This window comes from Lytechinus variegatus, chromosome 15 (genome assembly GCF_018143015.1).
Source record: "Lytechinus variegatus isolate NC3 chromosome 15, Lvar_3.0, whole genome shotgun sequence".
NCBI lineage: Eukaryota > Metazoa > Echinodermata > Echinoidea > Temnopleuroida > Toxopneustidae > Lytechinus > Lytechinus variegatus.
In genome coordinates this window covers 17,722,461-17,747,258 of record NC_054754.1, presented here as the reverse complement: position 1 = coordinate 17,747,258, position 24,798 = coordinate 17,722,461, and the positions used below count along the sequence as shown (strand labels likewise).

At 38.3% G+C, this 24,798-nt stretch overlaps 2 protein-coding genes across 6 annotated transcripts in view; one reads left to right on the top strand and one right to left on the bottom strand.

Annotated features, from left to right (window-relative positions):
• LOC121429136 (kinesin-like protein KIN-7I) overlaps nt 1-992 on the bottom strand; it is a 57,149-nt gene extending 56,157 nt beyond the window's left edge. For all 5 annotated transcript variants that reach the window (XM_041626054.1, XM_041626057.1, XM_041626058.1 and 2 more), the window contains exon 1: nt 916-992. The gene's annotated coding sequence lies outside the window, so the exon portion shown is untranslated. The remainder of the gene's footprint in view (nt 1-915) is intronic.
• Nucleotides 993-4,727: 3,735 nt separating this feature from the next.
• Nucleotides 4,728-24,067, top strand: LOC121428906 (1-acyl-sn-glycerol-3-phosphate acyltransferase alpha-like). The gene is made up of 6 exons (XM_041625789.1): nt 4,728-5,371; nt 9,275-9,408; nt 11,973-12,154; nt 15,906-16,001; nt 17,584-17,656; nt 23,340-24,067. Exons 1-6 carry the CDS (start codon nt 5,187-5,189, stop codon nt 23,489-23,491), a joined length of 822 nt encoding a protein of 273 aa, XP_041481723.1. The 5' UTR covers nt 4,728-5,186; the 3' UTR covers nt 23,492-24,067.
• Nucleotides 24,068-24,798: the final 731 nt, after the last annotated feature.

Here is a 24,798-nt window from a genome sequence, read left to right as displayed (position 1 = left end):
ACCAGTATACATCAGTAATAATACATCAATAGATTTTATTTTCCATAGATTTCCAATCAATCATAGATGTATATATATATTTCTAATCATTTATTATTACTATTGAGCATACATCGATCACATAATTCGAGCTTGACATGGCCTGACAATCATTTGAATAAAAAATAGCAAAAAAAATAGTAAATAGTAAGGACCTCCCTCATCACTGATGTCAAAAATCGGACCGAGAAAATGCCTCCGTGTTCTTAAAAAAAATAGTAAGATAGCAAATAGCAAGGACCTCCCTCATCACCGCTCTCAAAAAACCCGGACGATCAACTACTATCTTTTTTTACTTGGCCTTACCCTCCTAGTCCTACAAATACAATTTCAAAACATGTCCTGATTGATCATTATTCCAATCATTTACTTTTCCAACTTGATAGTTTTTTATACTTGAATTTCCTTCTGTCATGTCTGTTATTTATTTTTAATTTATTTTTATATAGATTATAGGCCTACCATATTTAGTAATCTCTAAGTAATTTCAAGTCACAATATACAACAAATCGGCCCACACCTCTCTCTCTCGAGCTCTCTCTGCTTATAAGCAGAGAGATGGTGATGTCCGAACCAAGCGGAGGGCCGAGGGATATACCGGATAAGCCTTATCCCTCGGCCCTCCGCTTGGTTCCGAGATCACCATCCATGCGCGGATGCGCCGCGTCACCAACTCCGCACCTCCGAGCTCCCCGGCTCACCCCAGCTCTGAGGCTAGGCTCAGGCTCTAGCCGCAAGCCGCGCAGCAGCGAGACTGGATTTCCGAAAATCAACATTAAGTTAAACTTTCTCGGCACTGATTCCTTGCTTATGGAAATCAAATTAGCCAGTACATCCGAAAATCTTATTATTTTACAATGGAAATGAAATTCATACCTCAAACTAAGTGAAAACGCAGTTCAGGGAAGAGGCCGACAGGCGATCTGCATCGCATCGAATTTAAAATTCAAATTATCCGCTAAACTAAAAAGTTCGTTGAACTACTCACATCCGAGGATAAATACTATGGTATCTTCAAGGGGATTTTTCCCCATGTACGAGTCCAATACTATAACCACAACATTGCTGTTGATATTACTGTATACAGGCGCGATCGCGAATCAATCAAAGGGGGGGGGGGGGGGGAACATGGCCCTGGATTGGGAAGCAGGGGTGCTGGGGGTGGTTCGTGTATTATCTACCATAGGCAGCACCCTCTGGAAATCTGGTAGGTATGATCGAATGACAGAAATGTAATGAAAATTAACTTTCTGTAGGACCCCACCCCGGGCACCCCCTTTAGAATTTTCCTACACATTGAAATAGTTCTTAAATTTAACCTTTAATTTTCAGAGCGGAATATCAAATATTTTCAGCTGGCGCTTCGCGCTCACATTATTGGTTTTCATAATAAAGAGAATGTATTTAGAATGCCCTTAACACACGCCCCACATGCACACATGTTTATTCAGAAACGCAGCTTTTTTGTTGTTGTTGATATTATTTATTTAAAATGTACTTAGATTATGAATTTAAAAGTGGGAAAGAGAAAAAAAGAAAAGGGGCTAAGCGAAAAAGAAAAACTACAGAAAAACAAACGGAAACAAAAGGAAGGGGAAAAAAGGAGAGAAAGAATGGGACGGTAGGCGAGGTTTTGAGATAAACCTGTAAACTTGTGGAAATACAAAATGAGGAGTTTGAGATGCTGTCCGTTTGGGAAAATAATTATTGTCTGTTATACAAGAGCAGCTAGGGGCTGTTGGACTGACGCCTAGTGTCGGAAAAAAAATAAACTGTCTGGTCGCGTAGGATTGATCCAACTGCTAAATCTGCCTAAAATTTTCAAGCTCGCGCTTTGCCTCACATCTATCATTTCATAGGCGGAAATCCGAGGGGGGGCAGGGGGACGCGCCCCCTACCCAAAATAGGAGGGGGAACACAATATAAAATACCCCTTGCTATTTTTTTTCTTCATCTGATTGATCAGAACAATATTTTATTTTCTTTAGTGTTTGACAGCTTAGAAGGCCATGCGATTCAGTGTTTCTAAAAAAATAATATGATAAAAAAAAACAGCTCGCAGTATGTTATCCGTATATATATATCTATGTATAGTATGCATTTAATTGGATTGTTTATTGAGATGCAAAGCTCGTTCATTATTGCAAAATGTTTTGATCAAGTTGGTATATCAAAATTTTGTTGGGCATGATTACCCTTCGTTTTCATTATTACAAGAAGTGCAAATAATGTCCCGTATTAAGTCTAGACCATACAAATTCAGCTTGCACTTCGCACTCGTAATAATTTTTTATTGAGAAACATAATATGCATTGATCTTTTTTAAGTGCTTAGAATGTTCAGTTGTCAGGTCAGAATATTAAAACTATTTTGCTTGCGCTTCCCGCTCACATAGTTTGATTAGATCCCCATCTAGTTTTCATGTCGGAAAATAAAAATAAATCGGCTCGAGCTCTGCGCTATTAAACTGTAATCTTAATTAAAAACGTGTTTAGTCTTGTCAAGTTTTAAGGAAGGAATAGCTTCAGCTCATTCTCACATCAATTGTTGATCGTTTATTCCTATCTTGTCATGATTTTAAAGAAAATACTTAAAATGTCTGTTTTCCCGTATAGGAATATCACAATTTTGCGCTCGCATAAATTGTTTGATTACACACCCATCTTGTTCATGATTACAAAAGGTGCCTACATTACTTACAGTGTCTTGTTTTCAGGTCGGAAAAAACAACTTTAGCTCGCGTTCGCGTTATTGTTTAGTATACCTTGCTTTGAATGTCTTAAAGGGATGGTCTGGGCTGAAAGTATTTATATCTAAATAAATAGAGTAAAATTCACAGAGCAAAGTGCTGAAATTTCATCAAAATCGGATAGGTGGGCTGATGATGTCACATCGCCCCACCGATCGCCCCACCAATGAAAATATTGGGGGGGGGGCAAACATCATTTTGCCCCCCCCCCCCCAATAATTCCGGATACGCATGAAACAAGATTGTAATGTCCAGCAAGCGAGATTGAGATACACAACTCGTTCTTTATTTAAAATCGTGCTCAAAATGTCCGCTTTTCAGATTGGAATATAAAAATTTCAGCTCGCGCTTCGCGCTCGCGTCATTTCTGTAGCAAAAACCTATACTTTTCATGACTAAATAGGTGAATGTAAATGTCCCGTTTTCAATTCTAAGCCTCAAAAGAACTCCTGCTTCGATTTGCAATCATCTTTTCTTGGATATATATCTTGTTCTTTATCAAAAGCGTCCATTGTCATTTTTTCAGGACGAAATATCAAAATTTTCAGCTCATCTATTCTTCTTTTAGATAGTAATCAATGGTACCATATGCTTAGAATATCAAGTTTTCAAGTCAGAATATAAAGACACTCGTACTATCAGTGTAGTGAGATATGTATCCTCCTCATGAGTTACAACAAACAGTCCTAAACAGGCGCGCTTTTCCTGTCAGTATACTAAAGAAATCAGCTCGCGCTTCGCGCTCGCATTAATTTGTTGGTGAGATACGTGTCTGTGTCTCATGTGTCATATATATATATATATATATATATATACACACATGAGTGTGTGTGGGTGGGTGGTTTGTACGATCCAACGCCTTTGGAACGTTAATGATTTTGCCCCCCCCCCCATCTGAAAAATGGATCGACGCCCCTGTGCATGGGCTATAAATAATTTTAAAAAGGGGATTAAATAGTTTATTAGAATCAATCCTTTTCCGGTCTGATTGTCAAAACTATCAGCTGGCGCATTTTGATCACTAATCAAAATGCAAGCGCGCCGCGCTAACTGCATGATATGTTTTGTCCAAAGGTTTTGTCAATCAGACCTGAAACCGGGGGGGGGGGGGGGCGTTTCATGAGAGGCTTGTCAGAGTGTTTTATCGGACAAGTCCCATTTTATTCGACAGTTACCATCACAAGAGTAGCTCTCAGCCAATCAACGTCAGAGAAAAAGATGTCAGATCTGACAACTTGTCGGATGAAAATGCTGATGAAATTAACACTCCCCTAAAGGGATATATGGATAACAAGAAGCTAGAGAATACGGATACTTGCCATTTCAATAAATGCGAGCGCACCGGTAGCGCGAGCTGAAAATTTTGACAGACATTTTACAAAACTTTTCTTAAAAATCAATGTAAATCAAATTATTAATGAAAGCTCATTTATTTTTGCTCCGCCCCCGGGGCTCGATCCGCCATGGGGGGGGGGCCTGGGTTCGCCCATGAGATATATCCCCCATCTGGCCATCCCCGTGGTTTTCATGCCTTTCTTTTCCTTTTTCCATGAAGGCCAGTTTGACCGCGCCCAATTACTAATTAAGACCCCGCCCATATTGACCGTTTTGGTTTTTCTTTTTTTATTCATTAGCTGGATCAGTGTTGGTAAAAGGGGGTAGAATGGTATAATAAAGTCGAGGGGTTCTTAATGTTTAAAAGTAACAACGGGCGGAGCAATAATTTCATTATGGTCTATTTCTATTCGATGGGCAAGCCACGACCAAGAACCATATTTTCTGAGGAAATCACGCCATTAAAACAAATCTAACCCTACAAACAAACGGTGCTGGCAAAGATCGCACGACTGCCGCGCCGCTGCTCGACCGCTCGCATTATAATGCTCTTCGCTTCGCGAAGCTTATAGTTATATAGAGGAGCAATTTTATGTCGCCGAACCTCGCGCCCAATGACCATATGCATTGACGGTCAAAGTTGAAGTTCGTGCGTGTACGTAAACAATAATGGTTCACCTCGGTCCCAGTCCATTCTCATGACGGAATTGCTACATTACTATGGACTGGATCAATACACAAGCTAGCTGGGATTGAACACTGTCAGTAGCTTTTGAATTGGCTTGGCATGAATGTGTGCAGCGGCCAACCTGAATGGGCTAACCTGCTTGTAATAATGTATTTCTGCTAGCTGCTGTGATCCCTGATTTGCCTAATATTAAGCCAAAGCCAAGGCAAGCCAAAGGACCTTCTCAGTTCTATAGCCTAGCCTAGGTAGGGCCTAGGCTTAATTTCATTCAAAGTAAACTCAAAAGAGAGCCTGGCCTGGCAGGCCCTGAGCAGGAAGATCTAAGCTTGGTGCCGTTGTGCCGGTGGTTCTCTAAGATTGAGAAAACAAAACAGGATGGAGCTCGACTGGATACAAATATTTGTGATAAGTGTGTTACTTGGACTAATACTCTTGTACGAGTTAAGTAACACATTCAAGTACTATGCCAAAATGACTCTGTACTACACATTGCTGCAGATTGAGGCATTTATTGTCGTCATATTGTCACTTCCCAGGCCTCGAGATCCGTTGAATCATCGGTAAGATTAATGTCTCTTGTGAAACTGAAAGGGGAGGATATGGAGAAGGGGAGATTGAGGCAAGGGAGGAGGAACAGAAGAGAATGGAAGGGTGGTAAGCCCTAGAGGATCGAGGAGGTGGGGATGAGGCCGAATTAAAAGTAGGGGACAAGAAGACGAAGACAAGGTACCTCGGGTAATGGTTAGTGTAGGTCTATGACTACATGTATGCACGTAGTGTTGTGTTGCACGAACCACCACTTTCGGAAGGGACAATCGACAAGGAGGGATGAATAATGACAGGACAAGAAAGAAGTGAAGGACCTGCTCAGTGCAAATTAGGATTAATAGGAAGAGGAGATGTTGAAGGGGGCAGGAAGGCGAGGAGGAGAAGGGGATAAGGTAGATTATAGATGAGAAGGGGGAGGGGGGGGGTAAAGAAGGGAAGTCATGGGATACGGAGGAGAGGAGGACGAATGAGAGTGAATTGAGAGTAGGAGGAGAGGCGCAGAGAAGGAAGTTTAGGAGAGGTGGTGGTAGAGGAGAAAGTGAAGGAGGAGAGAAAGACGAAATGAGGCACAGAGAAGGAAGATTAAATCAGTGGTGGTTCCATGGTGGTAGAGGAAAAGTAAAGGAGGAGAGGAAGGTTAAAAGGAGGCACAGACTGGGAGTAACGATGACAGAACAGTGTCATGTCTTTAACAGAGAGTTGTGATTGATCCGATTCGATATGGAAATCCATTACGTCATGATTTTTTTCAACAAGGTGTTTGCAGTTGCACAATGCCCTTTTGTAAACAAACCCCAAGAGAGGATCATTCTGAGTTATGATAAATGTATGCATCATATAGATCTGTAAAAAAAAATTGATCTGTTGCAGCTCTGTAAGGCAAGGCCTTGGATCATGATATTTGATACAAATAAATCATGTCATTTAATAATTTTCATTTGAAGTTGATCATGACAATTTCTTTTCTGGGGGTATAATTTTTTTTTTGTAAATTTGCTTTACATTTTTAATTGGATGTTCGTTCTGTATGTACTCTACTTATTTCTAGTATCATTTTAATTTAATTTAGTTACCCTACTTTATTTGTTATTTTATCAATGTGACATCAGTCAGTTTTTGGCTGCTATGTTTAGTGTTAATTTGCGATATCAATTGGTTCTAACATACTAAATATTGTTTTTAGAAAGTTTAAAACTTTTGAACATAGTCACATGACACATACTGCACACATTTTATGGGATCAGTTTTCAAGAGTATTCTCAAACCTGATGGCAAGTTCACCACTTTAAGCATAAATGTTTGTCCACCCCAGCAAAATTTGAAGCATAAGCAATGCTGAAAATTTCATCCAAATTGGATGTAAAATTAGAAAAAGTATGACTGGTGACATTTCAAAGTTTCATATTCTTTGACTTATTTAAGAATAGCATGCATTATAAATATCCTGGTAAATGAGCAAATGAAGGAACTGACATGACCCACTTACTATTTCTTTTGTACTTTATTATAAGAAATTTCAATTTTCTACTCTACAGTATATGATGTGATACATGCTTTCTCTAGGAATGCATGGAATTAACGTTATATTGTCAAATCTGCAAAAAACAATAATTACCTCTGGTTTTGATGAAATTTTCAGCAAACTTCTTGTTTGATTTTTCTCCTCTTCTCCAAATCATCTTTTTGGTTGGTGGACTTGCCCTTTAAAGAATGAATTGAAAAAAAAATCTGATATAAATGTTTAACTTCAATTTCCTTTCATGAAGAATTTATGAAGCAACAGAAATAAATTAATTCAAACATTTTTAAAGATTTACCAAAGTTGTGATCAAGTTGGAAATATGATAATAATGATAATGGAACGTTTTTGTATAGCGCAAATACATAGGCAAAAATGCATGTCTCTAAAGCGCTTTTTCTAATTTAAGTGGAGATGGAGTGGAGAGCACTGGGTTCCTAGTTGTCTACAAAATGCTAAATAATGTGTTTTTAAACAATTTCTAATTGGGAGCTATCACGATTCATTCCTTAATTTTTAGGAAGGATATCATGAAAATTTGTCGATGGTTGCAAATGAAAGTTTTTCCAATGTCCTCACACATGCACACACATAAAAAAAAGAAAGTTGAAACTAGTTTCAGGTATATGATGGTGGGCCCCACTCTGCACAGTGCACACCTAACAATTTGAGTTCAGATTTAACATGAATTTCGTCTTAGTTCACAAAATCTTTCAGTTGATAATGTTCCTTACATCATAATGAGTTAGTGTGCCAAATATCCACATCTGGGAAACTAAAAGTTCTTTTAAAAAGTCCACTGGAAAAAAAAAACGGGCCCTGGAAAAGCCCCATTTGTGACGATGTACAGCAGTAGGGTGTCAGTAGTAGCCCTCGAAATAAAATAATTTCTTTGCCTGGTCCACATATGATGTATGTGGGCTGGAGTCTGTGGAAAAACGTGTTATAGTGAAATCATGTGGAGCGTTGTGACCCAGTGGATATAGTCTTATGACTTTTAAACAGGGGGTCTTGGGTTCGAATCCCAGCCAGGATGTAATTTCCTTGAGCAAGAAATTTATCCACATTGTGCTGCACTCAACCCAGGTGAGGTTAATGGGTACCCGGTAGGATTAATTCCTTGAATGCATGAGCACTGAAAAGCAGATCAAGATAAAGCAGGGGTAATAATGATAATAACGTGCCTCAGGATAGAATATTTCTCTATAAATGGTGCTACATGTATATAAATGCCTATTATTATTATCATTCAGTCTCCATCTGGGTTATAAGTCCATTATATGACACTTACATTGTAGATCCTTGTGATTTGATTGGTTGTTTGATATCGTTCATTCAGCCCATTTAGCAATGACGTCATCAACCGTGCAATTTCGGATCCATACGATTTTGTCCATTGCACTCGTGCACCGAGACTGCAGCTCTCATCTCTTGCACCAGCAGTGCGTTTGTTGCAATGACGTACATGTAACAATCAACAGACCGAACTCGCACTGCAAGAACATGTTTTGCATCAAATTCATGAGTTTGATATGAAAAAAAAATATTTTTTAGGTGTCATATAAACAAAATAATGAATGTTTTTTCATTCGTGCAATGGACAGAATACTTCATTCAGTGAAAGATGAAATAATGTTCCATTCAACGAGGCTACGCCTCGTTGAATGGATCAATCATCTTTCACCTTCATTATTTGTATACTAATAATTGCATGATTGTACACTGTGTTAAATGAAATTAGGTGACAACTACATGGAGACTCATTGAACAGGTTTTATGAATATGGACCCAGAAGTATGTTGTATTTACATGTAATATCAGCTTGATTTAAAGAGAAATTCCAGTAGTTGCAGTAAACACTGATTTCATGAAAAAGTCTGTAAAACAAGGCTTAATTGTCAGTAATCATCGAGAATCTAGACCTGGTACAGTTACATTAACTGAACTTTGTGAAATCTTGAAATCTACGCTGAAAAATGTTCATACCAAAGATCCCCAACACAGATCAGCGCACGTGGGACAATGTATAATTATAGCTTAGAGCGTCCGGCCCGACGCTCTTCCCGAATCCTGTGCTTATTTGATGATTTCTCAGCAATTACACAATTTCTTCCAGAATCCGTTGGCACATGCATTTAACAGACACTTTGGTGGTCATTTCATTGGATTCTGTACGAACTCATTTTGATATCGTTACCAAAACTAGCATTTACCTTTAAAGCTTCTTTTCACTCCCAAAGTTACAGTATACAAACAAATCTTTCTGTGCTGTTGTTGTCAAATCTGATTGTGATTACCAAAGCCAAATGTTTTGTCAAGAATTCTTTCAAATATTGACTTAGTTTTCTTTCATGAACCTCATAGTCATATGCATATTGTTTTTTTTTTTTTGTAGATGGGTCTGTGCATTGATCTCCAACACTAATGGCCTGTTTGGAATACGTGCTGAAGTCCGAGGCCTTCACCACCTTGACTACAATAAGCCTGCTATTGTCGTTGCAAATCACCAATCTTCCATTGATTTATTCAGTAAGTATTATATACGTAGGCCAAAGGTCGTTCATGATCACAGAATGAGCTGAGCAATTAGAAGTAGATTTATGTTTTAATAAAAAAAAAAATTTACAGTGCCGTTGTGCAGTGTTTCATAGCAGGGATGGAAATACCTTCCATCTCGAACTCTCAATTACTGGATGTTTGTTTTGTTTGATTACTTTAATATGGGGTATTGCAAGAAACTTGCCATCAGTTGCAAATCTATTTTCAGTTCCTAAATCAACCATATATGACTTGCAATTACTTGCAAATTTGCGAGCGATTGCTAATCTGCTTCTTGAAACAAGCAGTGTAATCTGATTTGCTCCAGTTAAAATTGATCAATCAATTGTAAACTTGCTACAGAATATTTGCGATTGATTACAAATATTGTCTGTAACACCTCCTTTGTTATACAGTGCGTCCCACAAAATAGGAAACCCATTTTCAGAGACAGATTTCACAATTATTAAATATGTTTTTACTATAAATTTGATATTCATAGTAAGAGTGGAATTTCATCTTCAATATGAGACAAACATTTTAGCAAATCGCTCCCAAATGGCAGAGTACAAAACATAAATTTTGAGGCATGTCAGAAATGGTTTGTGCAGAAACTCACATGTGAATCTGAATCCACTCTCATTTTAGGGATCAGTGAGAGAAACTTATCAAAGAATACAAAAGAAATGCTGATAAGCCAATCGTCAGATACCGTAAACGCAGTCCAATCTTGTTCAACTTTACTGCGTAACCTGATTTTGACATTAAAATTTCAAACTCTTCTTGCTCATTAATGCGTGAATTGTTCATCTCATATTGGGTATCAAAATATAGAGAAATAATTGAATTGTATTATGTAAATGAAAAATCACAATTCATTTTTCTTTGAAGAAGAAAGACATGAGAATCCTGGTTTCCTTTTTTTTCTGGGCCGCAATGTATATCAAGAGATGATTTTCAAATTTCAGCCCTTTATCTAAAAATACATACAAAATCAGGGAAAGTAAAGCCATAATATACGGTAAGAGCATGCTTTACGCCAGACTGTGTTACAGGATATAACTTCTGAAGGTTTCCATGGCGAAGAACAATAGTATAGTGGATTTCACGGTACACCATGTATCTTTCTTGGGCAAATGTTGGTCCTGAAAAGGACCACCCAATCTCGACGTTTCGACAAGTGTGTTCTTGTCGTCCTCAGGAGAATGAGCATAGTTTGTAAAAAGCAAGTCTTATATACTCTGTCGAAGTGCCGTCTGCACGGTATCTCGCAGGGTACATGGGTCTGATTGGCTAGAAATGTCACATGACATCCACATATGCGGACGTGGGTGACAACACACAAATTGGGCGCGCAAAACCAGCTACGACCGGAAATGCCGTCATCTATCATTCCCGCTAAGATTAGCATGAATGACAAAAGCCACCACTTCCGCCCGTGCGCCGCAGTGCTCACACGTGTGTGTAGAAACTCCCGGTAGGCTAATTAGGCAAATTAGCCCCTTTGTCCAGAACGGTAAGCCAGATATTGCTAAGTTGGAGGCCGCTGTCTTGAGGAACAGTGTTATGTTCCTCAATCTCCAACGCTTCTCTGACTCTCCGCTGATGCCAGTAGGGGACACGGGTGACTAGTCTACTTTCATCCCAGAGGATCCGGTGATCATGTGTATGAGCATGATCGATGATTGCAGACTTGTCCCTCTCGTCTCGCCTACCATGGGCCCTATGTTCCTTAATCCGAGTGTTAAAGGAACGACCCGTCTCTCCGATGTAAACTTTACCGCATTCACAAGGAATTCGGTAAACTCCAGGAAGGTCCTTGGAGTTGCGCTTGTCCTTATGGCTGGTGAGGGCAGATTGAAGCTTATTTGAGGAACTATGACGAACCTCAATGTCGGCTTCTCTCAAAATCCTCTGAATCTTGTGAGAGGCTGCTCCCAGATATGGAAGAATAACTCTCGCCTTGGGTTGTCTGACATGAGGGTTCCGCGAGGGGGAAGCTCAGTGCAGATCTTATGTGAGGGGTAGTTGTTACATTTCAAAACACGTTTGATATGTACAAGCTCACCTCTCAGGTGGATCTGGTCACTAACCTCATGTGCTCGTTTGACTAAGGTCTTGTTGATGGATCTCAACACTGATGGGTGGTGGAATGAACGATAGTTCAAGTACCGATCAGTGTGAGTAGGTTTCCGATAAACCTGATGGGATAGGGATCCCTGTGCCGTCCTCGTAATCTTTGTATCAAGAAAGGGGATAGACCCCTTATTCTCCATTTCCATGGTGAACTTGATACACTCGTGTTGAGAGTTGAGGTGCTGTAAGAAATTGTTAGTTTCTTCTGCTCCATGTTGCCAAACCACAAAAGTGTCGTCCACATATCTAAGCCACACTTTGGGTTTGTGGGTGTACCGTGAAATCCACTATACTATGTGTTACTATGTGTTACAGGAGTCTTTTATTCTTCACTCACCCAAACATTTCCTGATTTGTGGTTGATATGTAAATCTTATTCATTCTAATTTAAAGTTTACCTAATTCTATTTGATCTGTAGGTATGTTTTCATTCGGCGTCTGGCCTAAGCGATGTGTGTGCATTGCGAAGAAGGAGCTTATGTTCTCGGGACCATTTGGTGCAAGCCTCTACCTATGTGGGACTATTTTTGTGGATCGCCTTCACCCGGATAAGGCCAGGAATACCATGGACCAGACAGTCCAACACATCAAGGATAAAAATGTAATCCCTGTTTTTTATGTCGGCTTTTTCTTTCTGAAATTCATATCTCTTTTGTTTACACATCTGTCTATCGATGTAATATCTGTCTGTCTGTCTGTCCGTCCGTCCATCTATCCATCTAATCTGTTAAAAGATCTATCTACATCTTTCTCTATAATTATATAGTTATATATTCTATCTACCATATCTATCTATTAAAGGTCTATCTACATGTACATCTATCAGTATCCTCATGTACCTAGCTATCTAGCTATCATTGCCAGTTATTGCATTAGGGATATTAAACCTTTCATTTTATAAACAAAGTGAGTGTTTTTTACTGATAAAACTTTATAAGAATCCATTAGTATGTCCTCCCTATCCCCTATGATCTGCACAATAGCACACACCTTCAGAGCTGAGCTACTGATATGAGAATGAGGAGGTGCGATAGCTCAGTCGGCAGAGCAAGGGATTCGTATTCCGGTGGCCCGGGTTCGATTCCCACTTGGTGCGCTAGTGCCCTTTGGTAAGGAATTAATCCTCAGTACCAGGTCCTTCGGAGAGGACCTTAAGCTGTCGGTCCTCTGGTTGCTTGCTTACAAGCATTCATGCTTAGCAATCAGGTAAAAAATCACCACCAATCAATCACCAATCCCCCCCTGTTTTTCAAGGCTCCAAATATAGTACTGAAGTAATGTCACATTTTTTTTTGCATTTCAGCATTTTTGATACGATATTTTGGTAGAGCGTGATGAAAACCCCCACAACCTAAATTTGGTGGGAATTGGTCTCCATGGGACCCCAAGATATGACCTCATGAATACATAATTTAGCCCCATTGAAGTTAATGTATTATTGGCCTAGTTCTAATAATAATAGTAGGCATTTATATAGTGCCATCTATCTAGAAATATTCTATTGCGAGGCGCACAAGAAAGAAAGAATGAGAGAGTTCGGATGAGTGTCAAAGTGCCAATAACTAATACTGTTAGAAAAGATAAGACTTCAGTTTAGATTTGAAGGTCTCCAGTGATGGTATAGTTCTTAAATTCAACGGCAAATTATTACAGAGAGGAGGTGCTGAGGCAGAGAAAGCTCACGTACCATATGCTACACATGTCCTGGGAGTCTTAAGAAGTTGCTGGTGTAATGATCTTAGGCTACAAGCATGTGTATAAGGCATGACAATGTCTTGTAGATATTTTGCCGCCATACTATTTTACACTTTCCAAATGAGAAGAAGTATTTTAAATTTTATATGCTTCCAAATTGGCAACCAATGTAACTTTTGGAGAATTGGTGAAATGTGTTGATATTTTGACGTACCAGTTAAAACCCTGGCAGCTGTATTCTGAGCATACTGAAGCTTCTTGACATTGTGTGAAGTTTTATTAAAAAGAAGAGCATTTCCAACATCTTAATATTAGGATCCAGGCCAAAAAACTTGACTTCATTGGGGCTAATTATGTATTCATGAGGTCATATCTAATTCCCCCATGGATGGATTCCCACAAAATTTGGGTTGTGGGGGGGGGGGGGTTTCATCATGCTCTACCAAAAATGCTGAAATGCAAAAAAAAAGTGACATCACTTTGGTGCTCTATTTGGAGCCCTTAAATACAAGGGGGGGGGGGTAATTTTCATATCGGTAGCTCAGCTCTGAGGGTGAGCGCTATTGTGTATCCATTTAATTAGATCATGCTTTAGAATGTTTCTCAAACTGAGAAAAGTTGATAGTTCTGTCTGTCTGATTGTGAAAATTGGTTTCAATGGACATAAAAGACGATCTGACAATGGGGGGATGGGTGATGAAAGCGGCAATGAGATTATCGAGGATTGTTAGACAAGATTAGAATTACGTGTAGCCCAATTTTTCATGCGTTCATTGGACCAAATTGCAGTCTGACATGTTTACATGTAGCACTACAGTCATTAGACACTTTTAGAATTAGAATTCTAATTTGAATATAGGAACCCACAGTACTATGAACTCGGGTGCCAATCTAACAAAGTGGTGCACTTGATTCAAAATCAAACACTTAGATGAGATTGATTTCAAATGATTTATTATTAAAGAGATAGGAATTATAAAGATCAATCACAATGATGAAGATCTCTTTAATACCAATCTTTGTGAGACAGGGCCTGAATGGGACTACAAATAGTAAAAAAAAAGAAGATCTGGGCCCCGACTTACAAAGATTTACGATTGATCTGATCAATCGTAACTCCATGGAAATCCATTAGTGTCATAATTTTTTTCTATAAAAAATTTGCACAATGCAAACAGAAGTGCAGTGAATTTTCAAGAAAACAATGAATGCATGAATAAATATAGCTAGAAAATAATTTGAACATACATGCATAATAGATGTTGACGTTGCTGGCCGTCCATAGTTGCGATTGTTTTGATCAATCGTAACTCTTTGTAAGACGGGGCCCTGTACACTTTAATACTTTGTAGAAAAGGTATAGTTATTGAAAAGTGTATCTTCGATAAGAGACCAAGACCATGTGCGGTCTCACATTGACTGTATGTAAATAGCTACTACTGTACAAATGTGTTCACATATAATTTTTGAGATACACCCAACTATTGATATTTAAATGAAAGAAATAAATTGCTTTTGATTCTATTCGTAGGCCTATCTCGTGAAAATTATTTTGAGAGGAAAAGTGCTTGTTCTACACATTAAGAACATAATTATTGTGGCATTGAGTAGTGAATTAGAATGATATCATTTAAGTGGGCCTATATCACTGGCGTATCGGGGGGGGGGGGGGGGGGGTACAGCCGGCCCATGCCCCCCACTTTTGAGAGGCACAATTAACATTTGTAATATAAAAATGCTGTTAAAGTGTGCCCCCTCCCCCTTTTGATGGTGAAGACCTTTTTTTATTTATTTTTTTGCCTGGCAGATTTTTCCTTGGGGGAAATGTGCCCCCCCCCCCTTTCTGAATATCCTGGATCCACCCCTGGCCTATATATATATTGCAAGAGTATACTCCTCAGAATGTTGCATTATGGGTTAGAAACGTGGCCAGATTTGATTACATGTAATTGAGGACTTGATGGGGTGTTATACGAAGTGGCTGGTTTGTATTTCCTTTTAAAGAGAATGAAACCTTTGGAAACAAGATAGCTTGTGTGAAATCAGAAAAATCAAAGAAACAGGTCAACGAAAGTTTGAGAAAAATCGGACAAATAATGAGAAAGTTAAGAGCATTTGAATATTGCGGTCATTAATGCTATGGAGATACTGACATTGGCAATGCGATAGAGATGTGTGATGTCACTTGTGAACACCTCTCTTCATTACTGTAGTATATTTCACTTAAACTGCCTCTTTTATCAAATCTATCAGTAGATCATATATTCTTTCTATAAGAGGGCGTGTAATACAGATTTTAAAAAAGGAATACATCATGACTAAAGAGTTTGTATCACCATACAAAGTAAAGCAAAAAGATACATTTTGGGGGTATTTTATAGTCCATCAAAGGGAAAGTTGTTCACATGTGACATCACACATCCTTGTCGCATTGCCAATAGGAGGATCTCCATGGCATTAGTGATTGCAATATTCAAATGCTCATAACTATCTCATTTTTTGTCTGATGTTTCTTCAACTTTCTTTTTCCTTTTCTTTGATTTTTCTGTTTTCACACAAGCCTGCTTGTTCCAAAGATTTCATTCACCCTTTTAAATGTAATGGAATATAACGGCATGATTATTTTAAAGTATTGTATGATATTTATCCATTTCCAGGTCAAAGTTTGGATATATCCAGAAGGGACAAGAAATCGAGAAACGGGTCTACTTCCTTTTAAGAAAGGAGCTTTCCATCTTGCCGTCCAAGCTCAGGTAAATTAATTGACAAAGGCCCTGTTTCACAAGACCCTCATTAATTCTGTGACAGCACATAGAAACTTGGTTTTACTGAATGTTAGGCTGTGTAAATCATGTGAATAACCTTTATTGGATCAACATATTTCTTTCAAACAAGAAAATCTAAAATGATAATTGTAACACATTAAGTGAATTAACATGTATTTTGCTATTTGATGAGTGAGTATCGATTTTAATTTATTTATGATATACTTACATATATGTCAATATTGAAATTTGTTTGTAGTACTGTAAGTTTTTATTGTCTCGCCTGCATAGCAGGGTGAGACTATAAGCGCTGCTTTTCCGACAGCGGCGGCGAAGATGGCGGCGTCAACATCAAATCTTAACCTGAGGTTAAGTTTTTGAAATGACATCATAACTTAGAAAGTATACGGACCTAGTTCATGAAACTTGGCCATAAAGTTAACCAAGTATTACTGAACATCCTAATAGAGTTTCATGTCACATGACCAAGGTCAAAGGTCATTTAGGGTAAATAAACTTAGACCATGTTGGGGGAATCAACATCAAAATCTTAACCTGAGGTTAAGTTTTTGAAATGTCATCATAACTTAGAAAATATATGGACCTAGTTCATTAAACTTGGACATAAGGTTAATCAAGTATCACCAAACATCCTGCAGGAGTTTCACGTCACATGACCAAGGTCAAAGGTCATTTAGGGTCAATGAACTATGGCCGATTTGTGGGTATCTGTTGAATTACAATCAAAAAAGTTTTTTGGATCTGATTCATGAAACTTGGACATAAGAGTAATCAAGTATCACTGAATATCCTGTGCAAGTTTCAGGTCTCATGATCAAGGTGAAAGGTCATGTGAGGTCAATGAACTTTGGCCACATTGGGGTTATTTGTTGAATTGCCATCCTATCTCTGAATTAAAAGTGTTTTGGTCTAGTTCATAAAACGTGGAAATAAGAGTAACCAAGTATCACTGAACATCTTGTGCGAGTTATAGTAGTTTTCAAAGTCAGCACTGCTGCTATGTTGAATCACGTGATGCAGGTGAGACGGCTAGAGGCATTCCACTTGTTAACTTGTTATTGATGATTTTGTTTGAAATGTAAACTTTTGCAAATAAACCATTTTGAATTGAATTATCTTGAATTTATGTGAAAACATGCCTTATTATTTGCAATTTGGTGGATTCACAATACTGTGCGCCAACTATCGGTAGCAGCAAACCGGCCAAATTTCTAACTAAGGGGTCAATATCCATTTCGCACCTGGGTGGAGAGTGGCAAAGTGTGGATTAACGCCTTGCCAAAGGATGCTAGAGCATGGTGGGATTCGAACACCCGACCCTCTGTTTACAAGGCGAGAATCAGAACCACTGCACCGCGGCTCTTCCGTGGCATAAACCTGTAAGATTAGACAAGCTTCAACTTTGCAGCGAATCTGGAATTTTGGGGGCTCTTATGTAATTTTTCAGGACTCTTGGGCATTTCGGGGTTGATACCAATCTTATTTATTTATTTATTTATTTATTTATTTATTTATTTATTTATCTTCAATCATTCATTCCTTTGTACAGGTCCCTGTGATTCCGGTCGTGTTTTCATCGTACTCCGATTTCTACAGCCAAAGAGAAAAGCGATTTGGAACTGGTGAGTATTCTTTGGTACCTTTTGAAAAATACATTTCATTCACTCTGTGCTCAACTCGCCAAACGGATGTATAGCACCTGCGGACCTTGGTGCTGTATATCCATTGGCTCTTCTCGCACATTGTTCATTATTTGGCCCTGCATGCACGCGCTTGTGTGCATTATTTGTATACTCTGACGTCATGCCAAATGGACTATCCTGCTCTCTGACGTCAGAGTGCAGGATAGTGCGAGGTCTGGAATTATCTAGAATTTAGATCAAATATAGCATTCAGGGCAACTCAGTAACATATGGGGCGGGTTATAAAACAAACAATACACGCATTATTGTGCATAGAGGACCTAAATGGAGCGTTGTGGCCCAGTGGATTAGTCTTCGGAATTTGAAACAGAGGGTCGTGGGTTCGAATCCCAGCCATGGCGTAATTTCCTTCAAGAAACTGATCCACAATGTGCTGCACTCAACCTAGGTGAGGTAAATGGGTACCGGTAGGAAGTAATTCCTTAAAAAGCTGTGTGCACTATGAACGCCTAGCTTAGCCGGGTAATATAGGAGCGCCTTGAGCACCTAACAAGGTGGATATGTGCGCAATATAAATACCCTATATTATTATTAAATAATGAACTCTGTGCTCGACTCGCCAGATGAATATACCGCACTCGGTCCTGCGGATCTCGGTGCGGTGTATCCATTGACTCTTCTTGCACATCGTTCATCATTTGGCTCTGTATGCACGCGCTTATGTGCATTATTTGTAGAATAATTCCCTCTGCCTTGTAATAGGAAGCTAGATAGAAGGCACACTCTAATTGCTATATACTAGGGTGATCAAATTGTGTTTTGAAGCATATCAATGAGTCTCTTGCAATCTTGACTAACCACATTATGATCTAGAATTCCGATGACACACGATTGATTCATACATAAAAATACATTTAAATAGGTAATGCGATTGTTGAAGGGGAGCCATTTTAGTTCATGAAACATTTCTTTTGAGGGGGTATAAAAACTGCATTTTGGGATTAATCTCGCCACTCTTTTTTAAAGTTTGATTATACGTCCAGTGTACGTAATTATAATATAGGATTTGTATAGCGTACATATCCACCTTCCTAGGTGCTCAAGGCGCTCCTATATTACCCCGGCTAAGCTAGTCTACGATTCCGGTGCGCACAGCTTTTTGAGGAATTACTTCCTGCCGGTACACATTGAAAAGCAATTCCCAGATTCCTTAGCAATAATCAAGGTGTGATTGGACTAGGAGGTATTTTCATCAACATAAGGTCTGACCCAGGGTGCTACATAAGCACTTGCCCGATTGCCCGGGGCAAGTAAAAGTTAGGGTCAGGCAAGTGTTTTGAAGTAAAGACCAAAACTACTTGCCCAAATTGGGCAAGCAAAATTCTTCCAGTAGAATGACCAAAATTAGGCTCGATATATGATATTGACCCTAATTTTAGTCATGGCAGGCAAGATAAAATCAATTTTGAAAAAGAAATGCAATAACAAGGTAGATCTGTTCATGTAAAAAGAGAGACATGTCAATGGTTTATAAAACTGCAAAACTTTCCTTTAAAGAGGTAACACTATTTTTTCAATGATTTTTCGGGCAAGTGAAATAGATTTATGGGCAAGTATATTTCAACTATCTTAAAATTTACTTTCCCGACTGGGCAAGTGCTTTTAAAAAGTTATGTAGCACCCTGGTCTGACCCTTATGAGCATACCTACAATGTAGGCTGGCATACACCTTTTTGCATCATCAACTTGGTATAACAGAGATAAGTGTAAATCAGTATGACTCTGAGACATTTGATCGTTGTACATTTTTTTAACACCTCCATTAGATTTGATAGTTTCATTTTCCAGAGATGAAATATTAGATAGGGGAGACCGGGGTTAGTTGGAACATGGGGTAAGTTGTAACATTGTAATTTTCTTTAAAGCCTGTAAAATAAATTTATGCAATACTGCCCTCACTTTATTGCAATAATAATTCAACACTGTTGTATTATGAATGTGGAGCGGAGAGAAAAAAATCATCACCGATCGCTACCGTTCACCATTTTCGATATCGATTGTTTTTTGTTTTTTTCCCCCAATTTGTGAGCAAAATTCGACCCTCTCTCCCTACCGCTCCAACAAAGCTCGGGCGGTGTGACAAGGTCTATAAGAAAAAGAGCTACATTAAAGAACAAGCTTGTGGATCACCTTGTCCTATAATGAGTATTAAAGGATCAATGTATAATACCTTCAGAAGAATATGCATGTACATGTAAGCTTGTGAAATTCCCTTTAATACTGCACAAAGAAATACTTAAGCTATTGAAATGTAGTAAGGTGATTATGACCCACAAGAACAACATAAAACAGGGAAGTCATACAAACTACCAAAATCTGTTCAAATCTGGCCTAAGGTCATTTTGATAAGCTTATTAAAGTATATATATCTATTTACTTTTCAGTATTAATACCATTGTGAGAAAGAGAGTTAGAGGGAGGGGGAAGACGGGGGGGGGGGGGGGGGGGGGGAGGGAGGGGGGAGAGTACCAGACCAAAAATTACAAAAGATCAAAAGTGAAAGATAATATTTGTGCATGACATATCTCGCATAGCAAAATAACCATCTCAAGTTGTAAAATAGCCCATTTAAACACATTCCTGGTTCAACACACCTTGTCACTTGGCTGTGGGCAGGAGGGGGGGGGGTGGCACCTGTTTTAATAACTTTATGTAGCCCCAAAACTCTGGAGTAGCTTCAGTTCCTGGAAGCAAGGAAAGCACCATCAAAATCAAATCAAAACACATTTAACAAGCATATCAGGAGTCTTGTATTGTGCAATAGAAATACACTTCATATAGTTTCTGTAAATATATGATCAGTAGTGGTAGTGTTTACCCCCCCCCCCTCTTGAAGAACACTACATGTAGATTTGACAAACATTTAAAGGGAGAGTGAACTGTGTGTGGTAATTCATTGACTGTGTGTTAATACATAGTCTTAAAAATAGTTAAATTATATGTTTTCAGATATCTACTAATACTACAGAGAAAACTGAACTTGTAATTGTATTTGTAATATAGAAACTAAAGTGTTTTGAGAGGAAAAGTAATTGTGGTGCTACTTGGTAACATACTTACTGTGGTATTTAATTTATTGAGTAGTTGATTAGTATGTTATCATTCAAGTGGGTCTACATTACTAGCATTATGGGTCAGGAAACTGGCCAGGTATGAGTAGTTCCTGCGAGGACTTGAGATGGAGCTATTGGTTCGTATCTGCTTTGATACATTTGAATGGATGATATAGCTCAGGGAGGAGAGGGAACAGATACAAGGAGATGGGGGGGGGCACAGATATGATTGGGTGTCCAAACTTCGTGCACTTTTCAAAAATATTCATCAGGCTTCAATTTTTCCACAAAATATTTATAATTTATACATAACCAATTCAAGAAATAGATTACCATATTGACGGCAAGATCGTAAACTATAAAATCGTGGACGAAAATTTAAAGTAGGTCAAGGGGTTCCGCAGGTATCGCGATCTCAAAATTCTATTCCGATAGACGAAGTTTGGACTCATTGCCAAACAAAGAGACACACAGACAAACAGACAGTTTGTTTGGGGGGGGACAGGTACATGTAGTTGGACAGGGGTAAGGAGGATAACAGAGATGAGTACATTTCACCTACCTCATTCACAAAAGTTTGAACTACAAAGTGAAGATTTATATTGACATTACTCAGTCACTCTTGTTATCAGGAACAAGAAATGATGACGCCATCATTTCGAGAATTAATTGCATACATGTAGTTTACAAACAGTAGTAATTATCAAGATATGTAATCTCAAGTGTGTTAATTACCTGTCCAAAGTGTATGAACTGGAATCAGATGTGCTTATTTACAAAATTTTGTTGCATGTACATGTTAATTCTGTAAAAAGTTTAAAGGGGTACTCCAGGCTGAAAATAATGTTATTTGAACAGATAAAAGAAGTCAGACAAACAAAAACCTGAAAATTTGACAAATCAGGCAAGGGGCAATATTCACTTTTTTGTCTGAAAATGTTTTAACATGAAGAATAAATATCCCTGTTGATCGAGTTAAGGGGGAAAAATCTAAAAATTCAATAAACTCATCAGATTTTGATGAAAATTTTAGCATTTTGCTCATTGAATTTTACTGCTTTTTATTCAGATATAATTATTTTCAGCCCGGAATTCCCCTTTGAGTGGAATGAATGGATGTCAAAGAAAAATAGACTTGGAAAAACATTTAGTTCCCATATAGGGGTTTGTGAGTTTTAAGGTCCCATGAAATATAGCAAAGATGCTGATTTATTCGTTAGCTTAGTGGTTACTTATTACGATTCCATCAAAATTTTACCCGAAAAACGTCCCACATCATGTTCAAAGGCAGTTTTATATTGAAAATTGAGCCAAATTAGCCCCGCCCACAAAAATTCAGCCCGATTTGGGTTTTGTATATCACGTGACAATTATGACGTCAGGGAAGGAAACTGCTGAGTGTTGTTGATGTTTGGAGCGTGAAGTGCCTATGGTGGTTGTACGTGGAATGTGTACAATAACTAGGGGTCCAGCTGCACAGCTGGGAAAACCTGCCTTCGATGACGTCACAATGATTGACAGGTCGATTGGTTGACTCTTTCGAAAATTTTAGTGGGTGTTCCGGTTTAACTTCATTTCCATGGAATAACTCAACACGCCAGTTCGTTGTACACAGGAACTGATGGCAAATTCGTATTTTTCAAATAAAACTACCTAGATGTGTATCTAGAATAAGATGGAATTGGTGTCATAGGACCTTTAACAACTACCGGTAGGACATCTCCAAATTATTCATATTACAACTATCACACTACTGAGTTCCAAGCCTAACTATTAACTATGTCTCAAAACAGGAACTTAATTCACATGGAACATTAATCAAGCTTGTGATGACTAAAACATGTAATTTTCACATTAAATTCCTTTTTTTATCTGCTTGATAGCCAAACTTTGAGGACCTGCTGACTCCCTTGATTTTGATTAGCTTTTGAGAATTGTTACTATTGTTTATTTTTTCGTATCGATGTTTGTTTATTTTATTTTGTATTTATTTTATTTCCAGGCAAAAGACAACAAGAATATGTACAAAGGAGAAATTGCCACCGACGAATGCCTGAGGATGACTTAAATAAAAAATAGTTTCTGTTATGAAGCTCTCCTCACTAGTCGGGCTTTACAAATACACAAAAATGAAATGAGTATAAAATGGCAATATATGTTTAAATGTATTACTTATTAAAACAAAGAACTTAGAAATAAAGAGTGCTTGTTTCCATGTGCAGTTATAATAGTCCAGTCAATATGAGAGTTCATGTAAACAATGTTATGCTATAATAAGGTAGAAAAGCCTAAGGAAATGAAGTTGCATATATTGTGAGAACTTAAATGTTACCATATCAGAGAATACGCAATAGTCGAATGTGACAACAGTGATCATGCTGCAAAGTAACAAAAATATAATATCAACATAATTGTCAGATACATGTATACAATATTCAGAGAGAGAGAGAGAGAGAGGTGGGGAGGGAGAGAGAAGAAGAAGAAAAAGTTTGTGTTTATTTGTAACTCAATTTGTGGAAATGAATTTGAATCTGATTTTGTTCTTGCAGGAAAGTTCACCATCACAGTGCTACCACCCGTCCCCACCGAAGGAAAGACTAGCGAGGACGTGAACGAGCTGACCGAGACCGTTCGGAAGCAGATGCTTACTACTTACAATGAGACGTCTATGCAAAGAATGGAGAGCAATGGCCTTAATTAAAGGGTCAAGGGTCAAAGTTCGAGGATGACGGGTCAGGTTATGTAAATCTTCCACAAGGGAATGTAATGAAGGTGGAAGCGGACATGGTCACTTTTAATAACAAGACGTCGTGGCAAGGGTCTTTACCATCAAATCGCATCTGATTAACAATCAGGTCAAGGGTGAAGGGTCAGTCTTGCCTCAGTGAATTTTCGTATGAATGGTACTGATGTCTGATCAGAATTGCGGACGCGACCTATCTGAGAAAGCCACTCAGTAACGGAGTGAGAAACTTGACCCCAGGAGGATAGGTGAAAGGTCAGTCAGTCAGACATTGTAAAATGAGATGTAATGATCCTTCGCTGACCTGTGTGGAGAATAGAGCCCAATGACCTCACTAAGGTCAAAGGTGAAAGAATAGGCAAAGGCCTAAAGGCTAAATGTCTTCCAGGTGATTTCTAAATCTTGGTCATCGTCCATAATTGTTTAACTTTTCAGTGATTCGAGGAAGTTACAGTTTTGAGAATCTGGGAGCTGTTTCATAAAGCTGTTCGTAAGTTAAGAGCGATTTTAAGAATGACTGGTGATCCTTTCTTGTGGTAAATGGTATATTCATTTACGATGGTTTTTCGCGTAAGAAAGGATCACCAGTTGTTCTTAAAGTTGCTCTTAACTTACGAACAGCCTGATGAAACGGCCCCCTGGTATGTAAGGTCAAAAAACTCATTGACCCTTGATATCAAAAGTACATTGTACTTCATGGGGTGTTGATGAGAACAGGAGCGGGAAGAAGCAGCAATACCTTTTGTTGAGAAGTCATCTGTAATCAAAGGCATTAGTCAGATTGAATTTACCTTTCATGCTGATTGCTTGGAGCATATGAAGTAGACCATGGCTCATGAGAATTTGATTTGTCATCTCAACGTGAGGATCATCTAATAATATACAATAATTATGAAAGTTTGAAAGGTACTTATAGATAGTTGAATTTTTAAGAGTAGTATTGTTTTTGTTCCTTTTATATCAGGATTTTGTTAAAGGCATTGAAATAATAACGTGTCTAAAAATGGGGAAATGTATCTTGGTATCATTAAGATCCATGTACATGAATATTATAGAAATTTTGTGGCATAATGGAGATTTTTTTTTTCTTCATAAATTCCCATTTTTGATGATCCATGATGACTTGAGATATTTTTCCCACCAAAGCAGGTAATATCTCTGATGATATATGGAATCTGTTAAATTATTTCACATTTTGTTAGAAAATGGCATTTTATTGAATTTATGTCACGTTACATATTGGAGAAGTGCTCGCATGGTGTGAC

Bases quoted from the DNA above. Each gene is read 5' to 3' on its own strand.
- LOC121428906 (XM_041625789.1), top strand. From the start codon at position 5,187: ATGGAGCTCGACTGGATACAAATATTTGTGATAAGTGTGTTACTTGGA. The intron at 9,409-11,972 runs GTAAGTATTATA...TTTGATCTGTAG, and splicing joins ATCTTCCATTGATTTATTCA to GTATGTTTTCATTCGGCGTC. The intron at 12,155-15,905 runs GTAATCCCTGTT...ATCCATTTCCAG, and splicing joins AACACATCAAGGATAAAAAT to GTCAAAGTTTGGATATATCC.